The 25,145-nt window shown below is 36.4% G+C and overlaps 3 protein-coding genes across 9 annotated transcripts; 2 read left to right on the top strand and 1 right to left on the bottom strand.

The window, feature by feature from the left end:
• Window positions 1-1,111: 1,111 nt before the first annotated feature.
• Window positions 1,112-7,881, top strand: LOC111811501 (protein CHROMATIN REMODELING 8-like). 5 transcript variants are annotated; one of them, XM_023698382.1, is made up of 8 exons: window positions 1,112-1,364; window positions 1,489-1,634; window positions 1,919-2,449; window positions 2,593-3,016; window positions 3,793-4,660; window positions 4,996-5,605; window positions 5,886-6,350; window positions 6,545-7,484. In XM_023698382.1, exons 2-8 carry the CDS (start codon window positions 1,545-1,547, stop codon window positions 7,226-7,228), a joined length of 3,672 nt encoding a protein of 1,223 aa, XP_023554150.1. In that variant the 5' UTR covers window positions 1,112-1,364; window positions 1,489-1,544; the 3' UTR covers window positions 7,229-7,484. The 5 variants fall into 5 exon arrangements, with proteins under 5 accessions (XP_023554150.1, XP_023554151.1, XP_023554153.1 ...); XM_023698383.1 differs by adding an exon at window positions 7,542-7,881 and having other exon boundaries at window positions 1,144-1,634; window positions 6,545-7,257; XM_023698385.1 differs by having other exon boundaries at window positions 1,144-1,384.
• An 823-nt stretch (window positions 7,882-8,704) lies between these two features.
• LOC111776492 (uncharacterized protein At1g03900-like) lies at window positions 8,705-11,928 on the bottom strand. Of its 2 annotated transcripts, none has more exons than XM_023655950.1 (3): window positions 11,295-11,928; window positions 10,240-10,479; window positions 8,705-8,983 (listed from the first exon to the last, which is right to left on the bottom strand). In XM_023655950.1, exons 1-3 carry the CDS (start codon window positions 11,787-11,789, stop codon window positions 8,921-8,923), a joined length of 798 nt encoding a protein of 265 aa, XP_023511718.1. In that variant the 5' UTR covers window positions 11,790-11,928; the 3' UTR covers window positions 8,705-8,920. The 2 variants fall into 2 exon arrangements, with proteins under 2 accessions (XP_023511718.1, XP_023511717.1); XM_023655949.1 differs by having other exon boundaries at window positions 10,195-10,479; window positions 11,295-11,926.
• Window positions 11,929-12,557: 629 nt separating this feature from the next.
• LOC111811181 (H/ACA ribonucleoprotein complex subunit 3-like protein) lies at window positions 12,558-16,289 on the top strand. Of its 2 annotated transcripts, none has more exons than XM_023697934.1 (4): window positions 12,558-12,643; window positions 12,851-12,922; window positions 15,440-15,482; window positions 15,933-16,289. In XM_023697934.1, exons 2-4 carry the CDS (start codon window positions 12,869-12,871, stop codon window positions 16,028-16,030), a joined length of 195 nt encoding a protein of 64 aa, XP_023553702.1. In that variant the 5' UTR covers window positions 12,558-12,643; window positions 12,851-12,868; the 3' UTR covers window positions 16,031-16,289. The 2 variants fall into 2 exon arrangements, with proteins under 2 accessions (XP_023553702.1, XP_023553703.1); XM_023697935.1 differs by having other exon boundaries at window positions 12,594-12,690.
• The last annotated feature ends 8,856 nt before the right edge of the window (window positions 16,290-25,145 follow it).

Here is a 25,145-nt window from a genome sequence, read left to right as displayed (position 1 = left end):
TAGGACTAACAAATCATCGAGCCAGATAATTTTGGATTAATTAAATTGGTCACGCCAATGGTTCACATTGGACTAACAAATCATCGAGCCAAGTCGAGTCTGATCATTAGATTGAGTCTAGATTGAGTCGGAGTTGGATAGTTGGGCAGTTGGGTAGGTTATTTTTTTTTTAATAATTTAAAAAAATTATATTTATCTATAATATATGTTACATTAATGATCAATCGACCACGGCTCGTTGTTGTCAACAAACTAATGCCTATTGACCAACGTCGACAACCACCACCATCCCCATTCATTATTGACTACCAATCACAACCAGCGACCATTGGCGACCACCACACACCTCTAAACCTTATAAACTATGATCGGTTGTGAGTGGTCAAGATCGAGGACTAATTCGTTGAAAGTGGTCATTGATTTCAATTCTCGATCGTAGATATCATAAATTATCTATAAAAAAAAAAAAAGTTATACAAGGTTATTTAAAAATATATATATTTGTAATTGGTTTGAAGCAAATACACAAATTTAAAATTAATTTAAAACAAAATTACTCATTAAAATAAAAATAAAAAATATATCTAAACATTGAATTTTATATTTAAAAATTTATTAAATCTATTTGAAAATGGTTCACTTTAAACTTATTTTTAGATATAAATGCACTAAATATAAAATATAAAAATTTATTAACCTCACATCAGAGATAAAAAAAATTATAATTTAAAAATTTATTAAATATTTGTAAAGGTGAAAGGATTTGGACAAAAAAAATGAAAGAATTAAATTTGTAATTTAATTTTTTAAAGCTAAATTAATTAAATAAATTATGGATTTTGTCTCTTAATTCAAAATTTGTAATTTAATTTTTTTGATTTTTTTTATAAAGATAAAAGGGGTAAAAATATTTTAAAGATTTTATTTTTGAATTTTGAGGGTATTTAAAAAAAAATTATAATTTAATATTTAATATAATATTAATATAATTTATGATTGAGGCGCGCACGTTAGGAGACGATGGCTAAGAGCTCACGTTAGCCACAAACACAAGCCGTGCCCCCCAAGTTTGTTTCTGGTCAAGCGACGAGCCGTCAATGCTCGTTTAAATAATTTAAATTAAAAATAAAAGCTGAAGAAATGTTTGAAAAACTGCGGCCAGTCGGAGGCGGCGCCGGGCCTTAATTTAGGTTTCAGGGAATCCCGCGATCTTCCGATTCATAGTCAAGAAATCGGATTCCTTCGCTCATCTCTCTGATACGCTGTTTACAGAGATTTCTGCATCCTATTTTGCCTTTAATTTTTTTGTTTGATTGAATTGGAGTTAGTTCTTCTCTGGTTGCTTCACGGCGCTTCCAATTCAGGTTTCAACTTTGTCTCATTGGTCGGTTTGAACATTTAAGTATGAACGCACATGTTAGATGCGAAGTTTTGTCGACTATGGGAGTGAATGTTGTGGATTTGATGCGCTTTAGTTTTGTTCGGTAGGTTTTGGTATTGGCTGTGCAGTGCAATGCGTTGGATGAACTTACGTATTTGATGCGATGGAGGAAGAGGAGGATCGGATTTTTCTGAACAGCTTGGGTGTGACGTCTGCTAATCCGGAGGATATAGAGCGGGACTTGATAGAGGAGGTAATGACCGGAGTTTTTAGCAAAATTTGCATAATTTTTCGTTTGTAGCGTGTCGCGATTTTACTGGTTAGGTTCATGATGGTTTTGGGTAATTAGATTATCGTTTTGATTGCCTAGAGAAAAATGTGAGTTGTCGATTTAGTACATCAGTGCTGAAATTAACTTATGGTTCTAGCTGTTTTACATGCAATTGAACTCAGTATGCAGCTCCTGAGTTTCAACTGGAAATCAGTTATGAACTCATTGCAGTTAACATCATTGAATGATTTGTTTTTGTATTGAAGGCAAAAAAGAATAGTGAGAATGGTGCTGATGTTGGAGGAATTGCAGAAGAGAACGCCTGTGAGAAGTTAGATACCACTGATTTACCTTCGGCCAGTCATGTGCTGCTCCATCAGAAGCTTAGGGCTGTTGAATACGAGATCGATGCTGTTGCATCGACAGTGGAATCAGGGAAGAAACTTGAAAGAAATGAGCAACATTCTCATGTTGGTGCTGACCCTCAGGAGCATGGGCGTGAAGAGGATGGTGTTTCAGCTTCTGCAGATGGCCTTCAGCATGCCCTGGCTGTTGACAGGCTAAGAAGCTTGAAGAAAACCCAACAGCAGTTGAAGAAAGAACTTTCCCATTTGAACGACAAGCATGCCGAGACAATATTGGAGATAGTCAAGGACAGATCAAAACCTAAAAGAAAGTCTAAAGAGGTTAAGAAATCAGGTAAAAATGGAGAAAAGAGGTTGAAAGTCGTGTCATTTGATGAAGATAACGATTTTGATGCAGCTTTGGATGCAGCCACTGTGGGCTTTGTTGAAACAGTGAGTTAAACTGTTTTCAAATGCTATCCTCTGTAAGATGCTTAACAAGTCTTCTGTATCTGTAAATTGAAATAGCTTTTTACATTTGCGATTGGAAAAAAAAAGTTATGTGACTAGGGTGTAACTTTCATTCTTTGTCTTAGGAAAGAGATGAATTGGTACGGAAGGGAATTTTAACACCATTTCACAAGCTAAAGGGCTTTGAGCGCCGTCTTCAGAACCCCGGGCAATCAAGTCTTCAGAACCCCGGGCAATCAAGGCCTGAAGTAAAGGAGGAAGAAGAGGAAAATGATGACTTTGCTTCTGACAGTGTTGCTAAAGCCGTCCAGTCAATGTCAGTGGCTGCACAAGCTCGACCAACCACTAAATTGCTTGATCCGGAAGACTTGCCGAAGCTTGATCTGCCAACTCGTCCTTTTTACAGGTTAAAAAAACCTGCAAAGGTTCCCCTATCTGCAGAAGACAAAGCTAAAAAAAAAATAAAATGCAAAAAGACTAGACGGCCTTTGCCAGACAAAAAATACAGAAAACAAATTGCCATGGAGGAAAGAGACGAGGAAGCTGCTGGTATGCCCCTTATTTAGCTCGTGGTTGTTCTACAGCTTATTCTCTCAAAGTTCATTCGGCAGTTTCCTTGATTCTATGGTTGGCAAATGTATCTTTTACATGATGTTAACGTCTAAATTCTTAACCTTGTTGTCAATTAATTGTACAGAATATACTTTTCTAGCCTCTGGTCTAGTTGTCATCTTCTCTGTGATCTAAGAAGGCTAAATTTGTTGTCCTTTTGCAACTAGAGTATCACAAGGCGTCAACTGAAGCCCTGACTTAATATGTTTAATTGGCTTATTGTGGACTTGTGAATGGGAATAATACTCTCATGTTTCAGGATTCTTTTAGTTACTATTTCCTCTTTTCGTTTATAATTTGGTCCTCAAACTCATCTGCCTAGTTGTCAAAGATGAGTATTGGACAGTATATTCCTCAATGACGCTTCAATGAATAGCATTCTATGGCAGTTGCATAATAGCAATCATCTGTAAATGAATTAGCTATTGTTGTCAAGTCCTCTTAGCCTCATATTCAGATGTTTGCAAAATACTAGAAAAATTTCATAGATCTATGGGAGTTAGTTAGTTGAGAAGATTTACTTCCTTCTGTACTTTTTTTTGATAGTTACATGCATGAAGTCAGGCTGTTACCAGCATCTATCTTACTTCACCGTGGAATGTTTTGCTGAATGAGTATGTCATTGATTGTTAGTTTTATTACATCATCTTTGGTTTAGGATATGTTTCGAAGAACATTTTTATTTGTACCTGATTGTGTTATTCATGTTGCAGAGAATATGTCAGATGGTTTACATACATCAGGTTCTGAAAGAGAAGATTCAGGAGATTTAGAAGATGATGTTAACGAACCTTCTTCTGTAACGCTTGAAGGCGGGCTGAAAATTCCTCAGAGCATATTTGATCAGCTCTTCGATTACCAAAAAGTTGGGGTCCAGTGGTTATGGGAATTGCACTGCCAAAGGGCTGGTGGAATTATTGGAGATGAGATGGGCCTTGGGAAAACGGTCCAGGTCTTGGCCTTTTTAGGTGCATTACATTTCAGTAACATTTATAAACCAAGCATCATCGTCTGCCCTGTTACACTAGTTAGACAGTGGAAGAGGGAGGCACGGAAATGGTGCCCGGACCTTTTGGTGGAAATCCTTCATGATTCTGCTCATGATCCCACTTACAGGAAGATGCGAGAGAAATCTTATGAAAGTGATGAAAGTGAAGATTCAGAGGAAAGTGATTATGGGAAAAACTCACAGTCCAAAGGCACAAAAAAATGGGATTCCTTGATAAACCGTGTTTTGAGGTCAGAATCCGGTATGCTCATTACCACTTATGAACAACTACGACTGTTAGGTGGGAAGTTGCTTGACATTGAATGGGGGTATGCAGTCCTGGATGAAGGTCATCGTATTCGAAATCCAAATGCTGAGGTCACTTTAGTTTGCAAGCAGCTGCAGACAGTACATCGCATAATCATGACTGGTTCTCCAATTCAGAACAAATTGACGGAGTTGTGGTCCTTGTTTGATTTCGTTTTCCCTGGGAAGCTGGGGGTGTTGCCTGTATTTGAAGCAGAGTTTGCAGTTCCTATATCTGTTGGTGGCTATGCTAATGCCTCTCCATTGCAAGTATCAACAGCATATAGGTAAATGTTGTGAAATTTTTGTCGACGTTTGAGTTCTTATTTTTATTGTTTTCCCCTCGTTTCTTCCTCTTTTCTGGTAAATGTTTAGAATTTGTAAGTGTACTTTGTTTTGAATCTTTGGCCTTTAGGAGAGGTTACTAACGATTACAAATTCCTTGTGCGCTTACTAATTGAGCTATGATGCTGATAGTTATACGGGGCGGGTTTATCATGATGATACTTAAAAGACGTTTTAATGAAAAAAGGGGATGGAGGTAGTTCTTTGATCTCGTATTCTTTCTCTCTTCTCCTTCAGTGGCTTAACATTATCTACCTTTTATGTTCTCACTATGCAGGTGCGCTGTCGTTCTTCGTGACTTAATTATGCCTTATCTTCTTAGAAGGATGAAAGCTGATGTGAATGCTCATTTGCCAAAGAAGACCGAACACGTTCTCTTCTGCAGTCTAACTTCTGAGCAACGTTCTGTCTATAGAGCATTCCTTGCAAGCTCTGAAGTGGAAAGTATTTTGGATGGGAATAGAAATTCGCTTTCTGGAATTGATGTAATGCGTAAAATTTGCAACCACCCAGATCTACTCGAGAGAGAACACTCTTTCCAAAATCCCGACTATGGGAATCCTGAACGTAGTGGAAAAATGAAGGTGGTTGAGCAAGTGCTGAAGGTCTGGAAGGAGCAAGGTCATCGTGTTCTTCTTTTCGCGCAGACCCAACAGATGCTTGACATTTTAGAGCGATTTATGGTTGGAGGTGGTTATACTTATAGGAGGATGGATGGTGGTACTCCTGTCAAACAGAGAATGGCCTTGATTGATGAATTCAACAATTCATGTGAGGTGTTTGTTTTTATTTTAACAACCAAGGTTGGTGGTCTAGGAACCAACTTAACTGGAGCAGATAGGGTTATAATCTTCGACCCTGATTGGAATCCGTCAACCGACATGCAGGTAATATGTCATGTTTCTGATTTTCAATTTTAATCTATGGAAGTAGTTGTTCGAGACCTGTTCGGAAATGTTCGATTGAGGTTCATCACTTTGTTTAAACTAGGAAAACTATGTTGCACTACCATACTGCCCCAGTTTAGTAGTCAGCATCTTTTATATTCTTCTGCTTATTACAGTATTATGGAAGATTGTTCCTATTCTCTGCTACAGGGTGAGAACTTTACATTATTATATTCAAGCGATTCGAATCTAATTTAGTCATTGATTTTTCTGATTACAGGCAAGGGAGCGTGCTTGGCGTATTGGTCAACAGCGGGATGTGACGGTGTATAGATTGATCACTCGTGGAACTATAGAGGAGAAAGTGTACCATCGACAGATATATAAACATTTTCTCACTAATAGGATCTTAAAAAACCCACAGCAGAGAAGGTTCTTTAAGGCTAGAGACATGAAAGATCTCTTTACACTGAACGAGGATGCGGTGGATGGATCGACAGAAACGTCGAATATTTTCAGTGAGTTGACCGATAGTGTAAATGTTGTTGGCGTTCAGAAAAATGAGAAGGACGAACAAAAAAATGGCGGTGGCTCAGTATCGTATGCAGATTCTGCTGATGAAAAACCATGCAAATCAGAGACTGAAACTTCTGGAAGAGATGATTCTGTAGAGATGGGTCAGGGTCGTGGGGCAGACGAAGACGAAAATATCTTGAAGAGCCTCTTTGATGCGCATGGTATTCATGTAAGTCTCTCCTTTTTTCGATCTTTTATATGCATTTTCACGTGTATTGTTAGAGTTTGTTTGGAATGACTTTCTAAACTGGTTCTTAGTCCTGATGACCACAGTCGAGATGCTGAACTTTTCTGTACAGCTGTTTCGTTTTTGTTTTTCCTCCTCTTTCTTGTGGTTTGCTTTACATCCTTCTCGATATGCAGAGCGCCGTTAATCATGATATCATTTTTAACGCTGATGATGGGGAGAAGATACGACTAGAGGAGCAAGCTTCTCAAGTTGCACGTAGAGCAGCCGAGGCATTGCGCCAGTCTAGAATTCTACGAAGTAACGAGCGTATCTCAGTTCCAACATGGACTGGAAAAGCTGGAACCGCTGGTGCACCATCGTCCGTGCGTCGGAAGTTCGGTTCAACCGTCAACTCTCTGGTAAACAACAAATCCAAATCTCCAGATGAAGCATCAAGAAATGGAGCTAGCCATTTAAATGGCCTTGCAGCTGGAACATCTTCCGGAAAGGCCTTATCTTCAGCTGAACTTCTGGCTAAAATCAGAGGAAACCAAGAAAGAGCATTAAGCGCTGGGCTTGAACATCATCAACCAGCTCCTTCAAGTAGTTCAAACAACGTACGAGGTGCCGGTGTCGGTTCTTCTCGATCATCGAAGAACCTTTCTGGAGTACAACCCGAAGTATTGATTCGGCAGATATGTACGTTTATTCAACAAAGAGGCGGATCCGCTGATTCAGCCAGTATTGTACAGCATTTTAAGGAGAGGATACCCTCAAACGATCTGCCCTTGTTTAAGAATCTGCTGAAAGAGATAGCAATATTAGAGAGAAGCACCAGTGGATCATTCTGGGTTCTGAAGGCAGAGTATAAACAGTAATCTAAGCACAGTTAGTTTATACTTCCATGGTACCTATCACTCCGGGCCTTATCCACTCCTAGACTTTCTTAGTTGGAATTTTGTGTAGGCTCAGTTAAGAACTTGTTTTTTCGTTTAAAAAATAGTCGATTTCATAAACTTTTCTAAACTACTATTGAGAATAGACATTGAGGCCGGTATATTGTTTTAGGTCTAGTTTTTGTTCAATATTCTAACAGATTTCTACTCGCAGCATGGTTTAGAAACGTTTACGAAAGGTTAAACTATTCATTCTATTCTTCCCTTCTTTTACTAACCGAGCTGTGCCTTACAGGACAATGATACCGTGTACAGTTAACCGGACCTAACTGGAAGCAGATTGTGGGTGATTCAATTTGTAGAGTGTTTGATCATGGATGATGGGTAGCCAAAATTTCAGTTTGTAGATGTAGACGAATTGTTTATTGCAATTTAAATGTTCCTTCAGTTCATGAAAGACTAGAAACCTGACCATTCCATCAAGATCCAGACATGCTCTTCCATTCCTGTTATCATTTCAATTTTTTTTTTTTTTTGTTTTGTTTGTGTAATTCTATAGTCTATGGTATATTTATTAGGTTACAATTCAACCCGTTATGAGTGCCCGTTGATAACATTTGAGGTGCATTACGACATATTGTCGATTTTGGCACAACCAAATTGGCGAATATTGATAGTTCGACTAATTTTTTCTGCATCCAAATGAGATCTAAAATTTTTGAGGACAACCAAAGAGGGAAAAGAAAGAACACACTTAGAAAACTTGTGCTTATATGTTAAAGGCGTACTTGGAATGATGTTTTAGGAGATGACAATAGGCTCGTATTTCTTTACTAAGGTAATTTCAATAACTTACTAGTTCAATGAGGCCTACCTAAGGGTGTTCAAATGACCCGATATCTCGATCAACCTAAACTATCCAAATCCCAAACCATAAATATTGGGTTAGGTTTATTTTTTATTTTTTTATTTATTTATTTATTTATTTATTTATTTNTTGAATTTTGGAAGATCGAAAAAATTAGTTCGATTTGCAAGTGGTCGAGAATAGGGCCACAATCCAACTCAAACCTACCCTACTTGTAAAAAAAAAAAATTAAGAATATTTGACGTTTGTAACCGATGTTAGTGATGTGTTATGATTCGTAAATGTTTTATATTTGAACTTTATGAAATTTAAATTATTAATGCAACATATATCGTAGAAAAGTAATTTTTTTTAAAAATAATAAAAAAAAAAACCGAACAACTTAACAACCCAACTCAAAAGTTGGAATCGTGAACTCAGTCACCAACCCAACCAATCCGAAATTTCGAATTGGTCGGAAAGATTTTTCCAACCCAACTCAATCCGTGTATACCCCTACCACCGTATTATATACATGAAGTGGACATCCTTTTATGAGTTGAATAGCAAAATGGCAAAATGAAATGAAGGCAATGAAGAACAGAAGCAAAAGGGCTAAAGAGACAACTCAAGATAGATAGGGAAAATAACTGGAGAAGTATACATATGTATTCCAAGATTATTTTCCAATATGGTATTATCACTTATAGCTTCCCTTCCATCTCATTCCTCCTCCCCTCTCATTTCACCCTCAAGAGGAACAAAAAATGAAGATTACATAAAGCAAAGACTTTTTGTTTTAAATAACAAACACCAGCTTACTTTGATCAGAATGCTGCCCATCCTGATGCTGCTGCTGTTGTCGAACTCGGCGCCGAAGGAAGATTTCTCTGCAAATGCGACGAATCACGAGTTAAAATTGTTCTAGATTTGTTCATTGACATGAGTTCCTAAGGATACATGCACTCATGTATGTTCTAAGTGAACCTAAAGAATGTGGATCAATATCAGATTATCTTCAAGAAATAAGAAATCGTAAGGCTATAGCTCAAGCATTTGAAAAACTCAATAAACTCCGTCACACTAGGCTTCCCCTCAAAGTTTTAAAACGCGTCTTTTAGGGAGAGGGTTTCACACCCTTACAAGAAATGTTTCATTCCCCTCTCCAACCGATGTGGGATCTCACAATCCACCCCCCTTCGGGGCCCAACATACTCGCTGGCACACGGCTCTAATAAGGAATCATAAGGCTATAGCTCAAGCATTTGAAAAACTCAATAAACTTCGTCACACTAGACACTTCCTCTTTGAGCTTTCCCTTTCAAACTTCTCCTCAAGGTTTTAAAACACGTTTTTTTGGGAGAAGTTTCCATACCCTTGTAAGAAGTGCTTTGTTCCCCTCCCCAACCAACTTGGGATCTCACAATCCACCTCCCTTGGGGGCTTAGCACCCTCGCTGGCACACCGCTCGGTGCTTGGCTCTATTACCATTTGTAACAGCTCAATTCCACCACTAGAAGATATTGTCTTCTTTGGGCTTTCCCATTTGGGCTTCCCCTCAAAGTTTTTAAAATACGTCTATTAGGGAGAGGTTTCTGCACCCTTATAAGGAATGTTTTGTTCCCTCTCCAACTGATGTGAGATTTCACAATCCACCCCCTTGGGGACCCAACGTCCTCGCTGGCACACTGCCCAGTGTCTGGCTCTAATACCATTTGTAACAGTCCAAGCCCATCACTAGCAAATATTGTCCTTTTTGGGCTTTCCCTTAAGGTTTTTAAAATGCGCCTACTAGGGAGAGGTTTCCACACCTTTATAGTAAATGCTTCGTTCCCCTCTCCAACCAATGTGAGATATCACAATAAGAATCTAAGATAGCAGCCAATTCCAATCACAAAGGAGAGAAACCAATACTCGAGTCGAATCAAACTTAGTAATGTGTTTCATAAAACTAATCTAGATTTAAATGGGTTGTGCATAAAGGACAGAGGAACCATAATATGTAAGTTAAAGAGTCAATTCATATTACTTAAGAATGACATTATCCTCATCAAACATGTTTCTCTGTCAGGAAATGAGCAACTAGCAGTAGACACTATACCTCAAGTTGGGAAAGATCTGATAAAGGATTGCTCGCATTGCTTACATTGTCTCTTTTTCCTTCACGACCGACATCCCGACACGCGCTGGCAGATAACTTCCGCGCAGCTGGATCATTTGGAGGGGGTGGAAGAGGAGAACTGATTTTCCTAGCTCCAGTTGGTGGTGGAGCAAGACTCAGAGTTTTTGGCTTTCCAGTACCAGACCCTGACAAGCCAGCAGCTGATAGCATACCAGTTCCACTAGATGGTTTATGCTTCACATTGATCCGAATTGTTTCACCTTCCTATCATCCAGCCCATTGTAAAGAAGCACAATCACAATGTCAATATAAAGCGTTATGATTTCACAGCTACTAAATCATAGTAATTACTTGCAAGCTAGCAAACGGTTTATAAATAAGGACCATTGGTATAAGGCCTTTTGGGGAAAACAAAAGCAAAGCCATGAAAGCTAATGCTCAAAGTGGACAATATCATACAATTGTGGAGGTTCGTGATTCCTAACATGGTATCAGAGCCATGCCCTTAACTTAGCCATGTCAATAGAATCCTCAAATGTCGAACAAAGAAGTTGTGAGCCTCAAAGGTGTAGTCAAAAGCGACTCAAGTGTGGAATAAAGGGTGTACTTTGTTTGAGGGCTCCAAAGAAGAAGTCAGCCTCGATTAAAGGGAGGCTGTTCGAGGGCTCCATAGGCCTCAGGGGAGGTTCTATAGTGTACTTTGTTTGAGGGGAGAATTGTTGGGAGTCCAACCTCGATTAAGGGGAGGTTGTTCGAGAGCTCCATAGGCCTCACGGGAGGCTCTATAGTGTACTTTGTTCAAGGGGAGAATTGTTGGGAGAGGATTCCCACATCGGCTAATTAAGGGGTTGATCATGAGTTTATAAGTGAGGAATACATGTCATATGAGGCATTCAATGCTCAAAGTAGACAATATCATACCATTGTGGAGGTTTGTGATTCCTAACATTCAATGTGAACGATTTGTTTTCCAAATGGTTGGATCAGATGATTTCATTAATCAGATCAGTTCATAATCAAGAACCCAGCAGACAATCATCTTCATTGATTGGTGAAAATAAAACCAGAGGAATGAATACCTTCAATCTGTGATTCACAGCAGGATGGATATCAATGTGGCTCTCTTCATTGACATCGCCGCCACCAGTCAGATCCTTCTCATGATCCCTCCTGACATACTTCTCATGATCGGACAGTGCCACATTAAAATCAAAAGCTTCATTTCGTTCAGCGAAACCTAAACCTACAAAAGCGTGCTTACCCTGGCCATCCTCGATCTTCAAAACGAAGTATCGCGAGGAGTCAAGAACGGCCTCAACGGAGTTCTCCCTCTGACCCGGATTAACAAAACAAGCAGCAAAAAGCTCACCGGAGTTCGGATCTTCCAACCGGATCTCACATCGGTCCTTACACGACACAACACGAAGGCGGCCGGACCAGATCTTGTCGGATTGTAGCCACTCGCCGCATTTGCAGCCGCCGGATGTGGTTCGAGGAGGGATTTTGTAGACGGAAACCTCACGAACAACAAGGAGAGTGTGCTCGAAGGTCTCTTCGTCCTCCTCAAACGACATGGCGATTGATTCACAGAAAGCTTGAGGATTCAAAGAAATGGAATTGGGGGAATGGATTTCCAAACAAAATTGAATTTAATGGAATTAAAGTGAGAAGAAGGCATCAAACACGAAGGTGCACACAGACGTGGCTTCGAACAATGGTTGCTCCAGAAGGTCAACTGTACTGTGAGAACCGAATTTACTCATTTGCCCTTCTTCAATATCCCAAAAAATACGAAATTCGATAAATATTCAAATTTCTTTTTTACGTTTAAATTTAATATTTAAGTAATTACAAAAATATTTATTTATTTTTACTAAAGACATAATAGAGTGAAAAAAAAAAAAATTAAGATTTATACATCGAAAATTAAACTTATAATTTTTTTTATGTATGGGATTATTTATTTTGTTATCTATTTTTCTTATTAGTTTTTAAAAATTAAATTTATAAACATTGGTAAGTTTATTTTTGTACGTTAATATTTAAAAATTTTAAAAAATTATTTTAGAATTTAACTAAAAATTAAAATTTTTATAGAAAAAAAAATATAATTGAAAGGAATTCAAAAAACAGCAAGCTAAACATTTTAGTATTTATTTTTGTAAAAAAATGAAAGCAAAATTATTTTTTTAATTACTTATAAATATTTTTAAACACTTTTTGTTTTAATTTTGTTTTAATTTTTTATTTTTACAAATTAAAAAACAAAAGGTTTGTTCTAAATTATAATAAAACCGGAAAATTAAGAAAAAGAAGGAAAAAGAAATGAAAAGACGAAAATAGCCTTTCCAGTGGATTTAAACAGATTCTTAAACCCTAGCTTCGTGATTTCTCGTATCCCGCCATTTTCCAGTTCTTCGTTCAAGCGGTAAGGTTTTTCTTCTGGTATTGATTTCCAAAACCCTCGAATATTAGGTAATTATCACTGCTCGTTGGATATGTTGATCGTTCATATGAATTCAGGATTGTTAATTTTTCTTTCAGTTATCCATGGATGTTATTCAAATCTTCTGTGTTTAGGGCTTTTGCATTAAGTTTGTGGAATGAATTGATTTTTCTCCGAACTGTTTTTCAGGTTGAGTGTTTAGCAACGATGTATCTTATGTATTACATAAACGACAATGGTGACAAAGTCTACACCACAAAGGTTTGTCTTTCTTGTTCGTTTTTTTTTTTTTTTTTTTTTTTTTTTTTTTTTTTTTTTTTTTTTTTTTTTTTTTTTTTTTNAATCTTAAATGCATGAACTGTGTCTGCCGCGTCTCAGATAAGCTGTGTTGTATGTACTCTCTGATTTTGAAGATAATGAAGGTTTATTTAGTCACTGACTATAAGTTTTGGAGATAGGATTAATTCTATTTGTGCAGGTCATCCTTAAAAGAATAGAGCTAGATCTCACTTGATATTGAAGTAGGCTACCATCATTAAGTGCGAGTCATTTGTGCAGTTGCATTTTCGTCGTTGTACCCATTAAATGATTGCCTAAATTTATAGTACACCCTTACTTAGAATATCCAATTCTCCAAAAAGTTCACGGTAAGGCTTTGAGCTTTGTCTTATGAATTTCAAATCCTCCTTTCTTTTCTTCACCATTTCATGATGGCAGATTAGAGTTACCTTGGTCCCTTCCTTTGACCATGGAGGAGGAGAGGCTTTAGAGTTTAGAGTTTAGACGCCATTCTTTCTCTACTGTCCGGGCTGGTAGAGATTTTAGCTATATTCTTATTGGGACTTTGTTTCTGCTTATATCGAAGCTGGTAGACATGGATAGATCTGTTTTGAGGCTGAGAAGTTCTTCAATGGCTTGCCAAATGGATTATCGGGCTCTCCTTGAAGAGAGTTTGTTAAGACAGTCCAATATGTCAAGCAAATATGGTGTCTGGATAGGGTAAGGGATCACCTGGCAAGAAAAAGGGATGGATGAAATAAGGTCATAGAGCTTCATTGCTACTATTATGTAATCCTTCTCACTTGCTAATTCAAACCAGGTGCCAATGGTAGTTGAAACCTTCAAGTTCAAGGATTTTTCAACGATTGGGGCCAAAATAGGAGTTTATAGCCTTTCTTTGACAAACTAGCTACTTGTCAAAGGCAGAACTCTTATGACAAGCTAGTTACTCATCTGCAGAGGACAACTCTTGATGTGGGGACTCTCTTGGGGTCTTTGGCTTTACTCATTTAGGGATTGCTTGACCCATCAATTCTTGGTGGTAAAATGGGCGGGGCAATCATATGCTCCGTTTGGAAAGCGCTTTAGGAGATATAAGGACTACGGTCTCTTAGAACTAATTTTTTTTCTTTCATCCTACAAAAGGGGGAGAAAAAGAAAAAATCCTTGGATAAGCCGAGAGACTTTAGAGGCCTCTCTTCCCATATATCTGACTGACAGAGGGAAGAGAGCAACCATCTAATCTATTCCTTGCCTTGCTTAGCTTATGTTCTGGTATGGGCTACCCACTCAAGATCAATGTGCAAGGTGTAGATAACTGGGATCAGTTTTCTTGGCATCCAAGTTAGTGATTGTTTCTCCTGGAAGGTGTTTAGGGTTTTTGGTTAGCTTATTAAATCTGGAGATCAATGCCTTTCTCATTTATCAAGTTTTCAAGATCTTGTGGAGTCTCAAAATCCCAAAAGAACTTAGAACTTTTGGCTGGGCCTTCGCTTTTTGAGGATTGAGCACTGCTAATACTTTCCAAAGAGAGAAGTAAGATAGCAGGCATTGTTTCCTGTATAGTGTGAAGCTGTTGATGATCGTTTGAACATCTTTAGCCTCAAGTGACGCTATCCCAAATTGTTTCCTGAAACTTTAGATAAAATTTTATGAATGTCTCATTTCTCCAAAAGTTCTTTTCATCAATATAAATGATGGAAATATTGTGGAAGCTGGGGTTGGAGATGGAATTGGAGGCCCTTTAAAATTCATATGTCATTAGTCTTTTGAAATATTGCAGGGGCCTGCATAATTTACCCTGATTCTAATTATATCAACTTATTTTCCTGAATACACTATAATTGCCTAAGTGGTCCTGTTATGAAGTAACAAGAAAATATGTCTGATGCAATTCCACTTTGATTAGACAATTATTTAGAATGGTAAAACTCTAATATTGTAACCAAAAGATATGTAAGTCATAGTGCTGTAAGATATACAACAGGACTTTCATCGGAAAAATCTCCAAAGTTACTTTTACACACTCCACTGACGTGTGATTTCCCACGTCCAATTTCTTTCGATGGTATGGAGCCAGACCTGTTTTAGTGTTACTCTCTTTTCTCTCCCTCCTAGGGCATTTTAGTCTTCCTCCATGACATCAATTGACAACTAGAACGCAATACCATTGCGCTCTGCCAGTTTTGAGGCGGAGACAACATACTTATTGTTCAGGTTGCAATGATTCTGGATTTTATCAGCACCAAGTTGTATGTAATGGATTGTGCTGAGTTTTTAGAGTCGGTAGACTTCTTTTATTTTCATCTTTGGTAGAATTGTACATTTTAAAATGCAAACCATTGCGCCAACAAAATACAAATGAATTAATCCCTGCACACACATTTCAACTGGCTTGATAAAACATTGCTAATTCCCCGCACTGTTTGTACTTTTTCTTATGCTGATATCTAATTTCTGCTAACGTATCTAGTTTACATTTTCCTTTTTCTTGTACAGAAAGAATCGCCTCTAGGTTTGGTCGCACAATCTGCTCATCCAGGTAAAATTCTTTGCATTACCTTGCTAGTTTTATGCCATCTCGTTTCCCTTACTTTCAGAATTAGAAATATCAATAATCTTGATTGGGAGAAAGACCATGCTGGAATATCTGTGCTGTCGTTCTTGTAATATGGGAATTGGTTCCAAACGATATATGTGGTCTATTTCAGTTGTTAATTTCACTGTGGCTGAGCCTATTGTGAAGATTGCAATTATACACTCTTGAGAACGAATTTAGGCTGTCGATATATATGCAGGCAACATTTATCATTGGTTGACATGTAGAAGAGGATAATGTCGTTGTTCACCTTTCTCCTTAGAGATGTCATCATTTGTTCTCTATATTAATTGAATTAATTCAGATATTGCCCTCTATACCATCCCTTCGATGCGGTCATGGTTTTAGCAGTGCCGAACTCCTGATAACCTGTTGTACATTTTCTGTCTGCAGCTCGTTTCTCCCCTGATGACAAATACTCGAGGCAGAGAGTTCTTCTTAAGAAGCGATTTGGCTTGTTACCCACACAGCAGCCGCCTCCGAAGTACTGAACTCAATGCATTCTGAAATCAGCTCTATGGTGCTTCTCAAGTGTTTGTTTCCCAAACCCCCACCTATAGTAGATTGTGACTTGGTTAAACTTTGATAGGTAGTTTTGCCTTTTTTTTTTCTTTCTATGGCTTGTAATTGAGCTATAAAGCACATATCACTCTTGAACCTATCTTTAAGCTTGTCATCGGCTTTATATTTGTACCAAACGTTGTTTTACTAAAAGCAATTTACTTCGAAGATCTGGTTTTAGTGCAAAGATGATGGGTCTTTTTTCATGCTTTTTCCTATAATTTCTTATCCTTCTGTACAAGCTGTCAAGCACCAATGTCTGCTGATCCTTTTTAAAGTTGCTGGCTTTGTATATGTATATAACCCGATTTACTGACAATTAATTGAGCCTAAGCTTGCAGGTGGTAGTCCCAATTCCCTTCGTGGTTTCAAAGTTCAAGCTTCATACATGTCCAGGTTTGCGATTTGAGACGCATCGGATTGGATGATTACAAGAGAATTTGACTGATGCATAACTAAGAAGGTACGCAAGGTTCATTTTTTGATTGGCTGAACTATATTATGTGCCTCTTCTGTTGGCCCGACTATGCTTCTTGTTTCATGGTATTTGAATTTTGTTCAAATGGGTTGTAGAACTTAGAAGTTTGGGCCTAAGTGGCCATATTGCTTGCAAAAATATAGCTAAATGGATTGGTGCGAAACCTTTCAGCCCCATCCAAGGAATAATTAACTAGATGTAGGAATTGAAATAGCATCTGAACTGAAATAGATATATCATCATCCTCAACTATTTTGAAGGATTTGAAGACTCTAAATTGCTAATTTATCTGTCATATGCCTTGTTTGATGATTAACAAGTTCCATATACACACACGTTTAGAGGCCGAAGATTCGAACTTTAGCCCTTTAGTCAGATATATATGTTCTGATCGGCTGAAATATACTTAAATGAGTGCGGTGGGGATATATCTTATTGTTGAAAATTTTGATCAGTGGGCCAAAGTGATAGAACAAAAGCATATTGTCACATGCGATAAACAGCGTTTATAGAATTATTGTCTTGCGATAAACTATATGGAATTATTGTCTCAATAAGATCAATTCGTGCCATTTTGATTAGATTTCGATGAAAAATGAAATGTAGAAAAAGAAAAATAGAATACGAAATGAATCTTCTTGAAATGATTGAGGGAATTGTTATTGTCTTTGTAATAGATATTGTTTTTGGAAAAGCAGGAGGAAGAACATGGCGCCCAATGAAGAACACCAAAGGCTGTCGCTCTTTTCTTCAATCACAAATGACATGATTTGATATATGTGAGTCAAAATCACCAAGAATTTTCCTTAAAGTAATTTAGTTTACACCATTTCTCTTCTTTAATTTCAAAAAGTACTTTAGAATAATATTTTAAGCATCTTATTTTGCTGAATAATATCTTAATTATCACTCTATTGCCCAAATAAATCAAAACAAAAAGACTAAAATAATGCAAAATTTAAAGCTTATCCCTTTATTTATATTATGTTATTTGATCTCAATCCCATATTTAATGGCAAAAATTAGGCACAAAACCCAAATAATCATTGGAGTATTAAAATGGATTGTTCTTCGTAATAGGAATGCTCTTTGAAATTCATTTGACATTTGCATATATATATATATATATATATATATATATATACGTGTAGATGGTAGAGTGTTGAATTGTGTAAGATTTGCATATGGATGGATCAATGGTTGCTTCATTATCTTTCTCTTCTTTTTTGAATTAAAGAAACTCTTTTTTGTAATTTCTTGTTTTTTTTTTCTTTTCTAAATTCATTTTCCTTGGGAGTGACTTTGATCACAAGGAACTTTCAATGTCTCAAATTGTGTTGCAATTAATTACTCCAAAATTTGACTCCTTGATGATGATGGGAGAGCCAAACATGTGTTTTTCATTATAATTTGCTCAGAAGTTTGTGAAATATTTGAGCTTTCGGTCTCGTATCTTTTAGGATTGTGTCTAATAGATTCATGAATGGTAAACTATCATTGTTGTGCATCTTTTTTGGGATTCGAACTTGAAAACAGAGTTTTGTAAAGACAAGCCTAACTGCAGTAATTCCTCTAACTTCGTGGTTTCCTTTGTGGATCAGTAATAGTATGTCGTATATTTTGAAAATTTGTTCTAAACCCAACCGACCCTAGTTTCCTTAATCACTTTGCTCATCCCGAATTTTTAAAGAACAAAACTCTAAAATTCATCCCAATTTAAAACTGCCCAAGTTTATCCATTTGACACGTTATAACCACATATTTATTTATATGGTAGTCATTGCGTCTCATAAACACTAAACTAATGCAATTCGATAGATAAAATTAACGAATCTAACACAAAATTAACTGTTATGAAATGAACTATTATACACGATCTTTTAAAGAACTATTAACACTAGGACAAACTTATAATTATTTAACTAAAAAAAGTAGCATTAATTATAAAGACATGTTAACTTCATACCAAAGGAAAATTTCATTATGCCCACAATTATTCTAAATTCATGCACTAACCCCAATATTTAATATGCTCATCCCTGGATAAAAAATAAAAATAAATTATTATATTAATATCGAAAAAAAAAAAAAAACTATTAGTAATACTATATGAAAAAATTTAAACTTTCGACCTCTAAATATATATATATATATATCAATTACCGTTAAGCTATGCTCATTTTGGTAACTCGAACAAAATGATGGATTGAGGGGTCAAGAACACTTGGAAATAGGCATATGGAAGCCATTTAGGTATGAGTGAGAAGATGATTAATTGCGTAAGGAATATGATTCCGACTGATAAGTCGTTTTCTAACCAAAGCATCAGCTTCTCTTCTCCAATTCAAAATTTAAGATTCTAATGGCTTCTTAGCCTGGTTAACTTAATCATGTTTAACATATTAATTAAATTAATGGCTGCTGGCTGCTTTTATTATTATTATTTTTTAAATAATTCTGGGGTATTATTTACGTGTACCTAGACTGTTCTAAGTATTTAATATAATACTTTTTTTTTTTTTAATGTAAACGATTGCGTCTAAATCATAAAATCGATAATCGTACTGCAACAAAGTTCAATAGACAAGACATAAATTGTTGAAGTAAAACTCGAGTAGGGGATTGGAAAAATCTTTTGGGTCAACTCGAACAAATCTTTTTTTTTTTAAACATAATTCTTGGGTATTATTCACGTGTATATTGAATGTTCTGAGTATTTAAGAAAAAATATATATATATATATATATATATATATATATATATATATATATATATTTTTTTGTTAATATAAATGATTGCGTCTAAACCATAAAATCGATAATCATGCAGGGACGTTATACATTTTTTTTAACTAAAATATATGTTTTTAGAAGAATCTTTTGGGCGACCTGATCAAATGAATAGAGTTCACAGCTTGATCCAGCCGAATTCATCTAGTTGTTGGGTTACTTTTCTTTTTAATTATTTAAAAAAATTATATTTATGTATAATACATCTAATATTAATAACTAACATTTTATTAAATTTAAATATCAAATATTTATAAGTCACAAGGCATCACCAACATCGATTATAAACGTTGATTTTTTTAATTTGTTTAAAAGTATGACAGGTTGGGTGGATTGTAACTTTATTTTCAAATTGGTCTGCTTGACCTGACTAAAAAAATGTTAACAGAAATCTAACCTAATTATACTCTTTTGGTTTGGGTTAAGTATTATGATCTCGACAATGAGACAAAGCCAAGACGGGAGAGCACTTAAACAATCCACGAGTATAGGAAAGTTTGTGGGTAGGAATTTCTTAGGGTGTATTACGCTTTTTCATCAAGGGGGTGGATCGAAGCAATTGCAGCGAAGAATTGATCTCAAACGAAACACATCTATGGGTATTGTAGAAAGAATAGAATATGACCCTAATCGTTCTTCTCGAATCGCTTCAGTACAATGAATCGAGGGAGTCCACCTGTCCAATTTGATCATGTTATCGAGTCATATGAACCATGATTTTATGTAGCTCGAATACTTAAAAGCCTCTTCAGGGGTAGAAATGAAACATCCAAAACTCTACCATCTACGTCACATTTCCTTGAACCATGATTTTACGTAGCTCGAATACTTTAAAAAAAAAAAAAAAAAAAAAATCGTAGTTTGACTTGTAATTTGACTCGTGAAAACATATATGTTTTTATTTACTAAGAGATGAGACGTTCGAATCTTTTCAACTCATGAAAGCATATGTTTTTTTATTGACTAAGAGATCAGATGTTCGAATCTTATCTACCATCAAATGATGCATATATGATCACGTACCCTTTTTATTTGTACAAGCGAAATTGAAACATTCTTCGGCTCTCATTTCATCAAATTCAAACTGTTCCAATCATTTTTAGTTAATACGAGCTGGTTACAACATGAATCTTCGACCAAAATCAAGATTCGAGGTTCAAATTTTGATACTTACGTGTTGTTGAACTAAAAATACTCTATCATTAACAAGATAAGAACAAGATTGATATCGAAATTTTTGTTCATTTCGTTAATTACATTAAAAAAAAAAAAGCCCACATCATCCCATTTGTTTGTTAAACATAAAGATATATATTGAACATGGAATTATTGAAATTTGTTTTTGAGTTCATCTAATTATTTGAGTTTGTTTGTCAATTCCAGCTGCATGTTTAAACTTGGTCACTTTCAACTTCAACCACACGACGTCGTATGTAGCAAACGAATTTGACAAGTTTAAGAATGTTTGATGACATGGGACACATGATTCTCGTCTATTTATATCGGTGAACTTAAAAAAAAAAAAAAAAAATTGGTAATCGGTAGAATTTTTTAATTTTTTTACTCGTGTATGCACTCGTTTCTACCGAAAAACTCATGTTCCATCTGTAAAAGAACAGTAGCGTAAATGAGTATAGAAATACTCAATAAGTAGCTTGCTTATAGGCTCTTAAGTTATTTGAAGTCTGGTGTCAGATATTCATTCATGTACCATGTTCTTATGTCTTATACACCGAGTATTGTGTCTAAGTCGTAGGTTTTTAAGAAATTAGCAACTAGGTTTTATTAGTTCGTTCGAGCTCGTCATACGAATTTTCGTTACTTAATGTTTATCGTCACTCAAAATCTAGTTTCTCGAAACCCATCAATTCTCGTAATCTAGCTCATCTTAGAGTTCGTTTCATTTCTCACAACCTAGCTCCTTTAGGAGCTCAAACCGCTCATATGAGCTCGATTATCTCATTAGGGTCTTCTTGGGGTTTTAAGATGATTTAGTTAGCTTTCTACTATTCTTTGCTATATTTTTCTTCAAATCATGCACCGAGGGATTAGTTGGCGATTCTCTAATAATACTCATAATCATAATCATGATCATAATGTCGAGGGAGAAACTCACGTGTCAGCTAACTAAATTATACTTGTGTGAACTCTTGCGCGTATTTGAGCAAGTTCATGACTAAGAGATAGCCGGAGATCGCTTAATCATCTTCACACGCAGTGTTCTTATAGCTATATATCATAAATTATCTAGCGCACAACCCTCTTATACATCACCTCATCATTAAATACCAATATGGGTAATAGCCAATCGAGGCACATTCACTATTAAGCGTTAATCGAGCGGCCCTTTAATAGGTCTCACATTTTATTTGCCAACCAACTTATTATTAGATACATACGTGGGATTCTAGCCAATCGAGTCAATTATGCTATAAAGGTTAACTAACGACCCTTTAACAATCTCCACATTGTATAATCATAAGGGGAATGACCCTACGTCTCTACTAGTTAATAAAATACTATGTGAACCTTTGCCGATTGAGACAAGTTCATAATTAGGAGTTAGTTGGCAAACCCCAAATCGTCCCCCTCATAGTAGCATAATCACATTATCTTATGCAATGTCATAGAGTATACAACATAGGTAGAGGACTAAACCATCTAACATGTTCGTAAATTCAAGAGTTTATGAGAAGACAAATTATCATGCCAGAAAAAAGGAGTCAGACTTCAATTTCCAAGAGCTCGTTTGAAATGATTCGACAAGAACTCGAGAAGCGAAATTTGATAGGGTTTAGTATTGAATTCACCAAAGTTGAAGAGGACACGAGGGTGTGAGGAAGTTGACGGGATTACAGAAGGGTGCCGACACCCAATACATAAAGGGAAGATTTAGAGGTTAAGATTTAGGAGAACGTACACGAGGTAAGTGAAATCGTACGATTTATAGGTAAAATATAACTTTCTAATTAACTCTATGGTAAAATGAAGAGCAAAAAAGGGTCCAAATATTGAAGTTTGGTGAAGATTAGGTTATAAATAAACAAAAAGATACAAACTTTGGAGGCTATGGTTTTGATGTGAAAGTCCCCAAATAATTTGCCTCAATAATCTCTCTCTATTTGTGGGCCTCCTTTGGGTTGGCGGCGGACTAAATATACCTTAATCAATTCCTTTTTTTTTTATTTACAATTTTAATTTAATCCCTTATATATATATATTAAAATTTTCTAATAAAAAATATATTCTCGTTATTATTTTATTTCAAAAGTATTCTTAACTTTAGAGGTGTTTCAAAAATATATTAAAAATACGTTTAAACTTTCACAACTTTTTAATCCTTATTTTTTGTGATGTCGGTTGGGAGGAGAACAAACCACTCCTTATAAGGGTGTGGAAACCTTTCCCTTGCAGACGGGTTTTAAAGCCTTAGCCCGAAAGGGAAAGCTCAAAGAGGACAATATCTGTTAGCGGTGGATCTGGGTCATTATAAATGGTATCAGAGCCAGACACCGAACGATATACCAGCTTTCTCACTGTTCCCCGAAGGTGGGTAGACATGAGGCGGTGTGCTAGTAAGGACGCTGACCCCAAAGGGGGGTGGATTTGGGGGCAGTCCCACATCGATTGGAGGAAGAAAAGAGTGCCAGCGAGGACGCTGGGCCCCGAAGGGGGGTGGATTGTGATGTCCCACATTGGTTGGGGAGGAGAACAAACCACTGGGGGGTGGATTTGGGGGCAGTCCCACATCGATTGGAGGAAGGAAAGAGTGTCAGCGAGGACGCTGGGCCCTGAAGAGGGGTGGTGATATGATAAGGAAATCAACTACAAGGAGAGTAAGATTCGGATTACCTTGATGATCAAGATCAAGAGTAAAGAAAACTCGTTTCTAAACTCGTGATTCGAATCACTCCACAAGAGGTTTGATCAATACCACTTGAATGACTCTACATGCAAGTTCTAAACACAAGAATTTGCAAAGAAAGTTTAGCTCTCAACAAAGCTAAAATAGAAATTCTATTCTTAATTCCAAAATCTGATGTCTAATCAAAGAAAAAAGAAGGCTTTATATAGCCTTTACAAACCTTTATGTGATACATAGCTCCAAAATTAAATGGGCTAGTAAATGAGAAATACCCATAACCTCCATAATCGCTAGTTAATGGTGGAATATAGTAACCTAGGTGGGTTACAATATAACCTTAACTCCTATATTTAAAACTAGCTTAAATATGAAAACAAATAGTTAAACTATAATTAAATAATGCAAATAATAAAATGTGCTTATTAGTCATCCTTGGACTATTTGATAAATTCAGCGGAGTTCATTAAATGCAACTTAAAGTGCATTTAATTCATCTCTGTCTTGAAGCTCAACTTTGCATAACATATAAGGGAGGTCTCCAACGTCTTCTAGAATTTCCTTTGATGAGCTCACCATAGCTTGAATATAACTGTATAAGGTTTGTTGTAGCTTCTTGGCTCTCGTCCTTGTAATTGGACCTTGAGGTATGGAAATTCCTTGGTCGTGGTTCATATCAGGTGGATTGTGATGTCCCACATTGGTTGGGGAGAAGAACAAACCACCGGGGGTAGATTTGGGGGCGGTCCCACATCGATTGGAGGAAGGAAAGAGTGCCAGCGAGAACGCTGGGCCCCGAAGGGGGGGTGGATTGTGATGTCCCACATTGGTTGGGGAGGAGAACAACTTGGCCCTGAAGGGGGGTAGATTGTGATGTCCCACATTGGTTGGGGAGGAGAACAAACCACTATTTATAAGGATGTGAAAACCTTCCCCTAGCGCGTTTTAAAGCCTTGAGAGGAAGTGCGAAAGGGAAAGCCCAAAGAAGACAATATCTGCTAGCTGTGGATCTGTTAATGAGGGCATTCAAGAAGAGCGGAGAAAAAAAAAATGAAAAAAGCGGTGGATCTGTTAACGAGGGCATTCAAGAAGAGCGGAGAAAAAAAAATCTGTTAACGAGGGCATTCAAGAAGAGCGGAGAAAAAAAAAAGAATAATGAATAATTGTTGAGTTAGAAATCGAGAAAAAAAAATGAAAAATGAATAATTGTTGAGTTAGAAACCGAGGACGAGGACAGGAAATAAAAGCTCGAATATGACTACATATATTCAATCATTTGTTCATAATTTTTTTTAAACGTAAGAACTACATATCAATTATCGTTGAACTATACTTATTTTGATTTTTTATTCAAAATCTTGACACAAAAAAGTCGGAACAACGAACAACCACCCACCGATAGATGACCATATATATTTAATCATTTGTTCATAATTTTTTTTTTAAAACATAAGAAAAACATATAAATTATCATTAAACTATACTCACTATGACTTTTAATCGATAATTTTTAACAAGAAAAAACTCAAGATACGAATATCGAACAAATCAAACGAAAATAATCCCACACTTTGATCCATCTTATTCATATATTGACAACGGTTAATGCCATGTTCTCCCGACATGACCCTTCACAATTCATATGATTTCTCTCCAAGACTCGATACCGTATTAATTCATCATTAAATCTAAAAATTTCGATCACTTATGACTCCATATATTTGATTGTTTATCCACGATATTTTTTAAACTTTAAGAAGTACATGTCAATTACGACTAAACTATACTCGATTACGCTTTTTATTCATAACTTTTCAACGAATCTAACAAGGATAATCCCACGGTAGACCACGATGCAACTTATTCATACTTTTGAGAACATGTTCATGCCACGTCCTCAGACAGATCTTGGGAGG

Source organism: Cucurbita pepo, chromosome LG15 (assembly GCF_002806865.2).
Source record: "Cucurbita pepo subsp. pepo cultivar mu-cu-16 chromosome LG15, ASM280686v2, whole genome shotgun sequence".
NCBI classification, from domain to species: Eukaryota; Viridiplantae; Streptophyta; class Magnoliopsida; order Cucurbitales; family Cucurbitaceae; genus Cucurbita; species Cucurbita pepo.
Note: the sequence above shows the minus strand (reverse complement) of the source record. Positions and strands in the feature narration are given on the sequence as shown.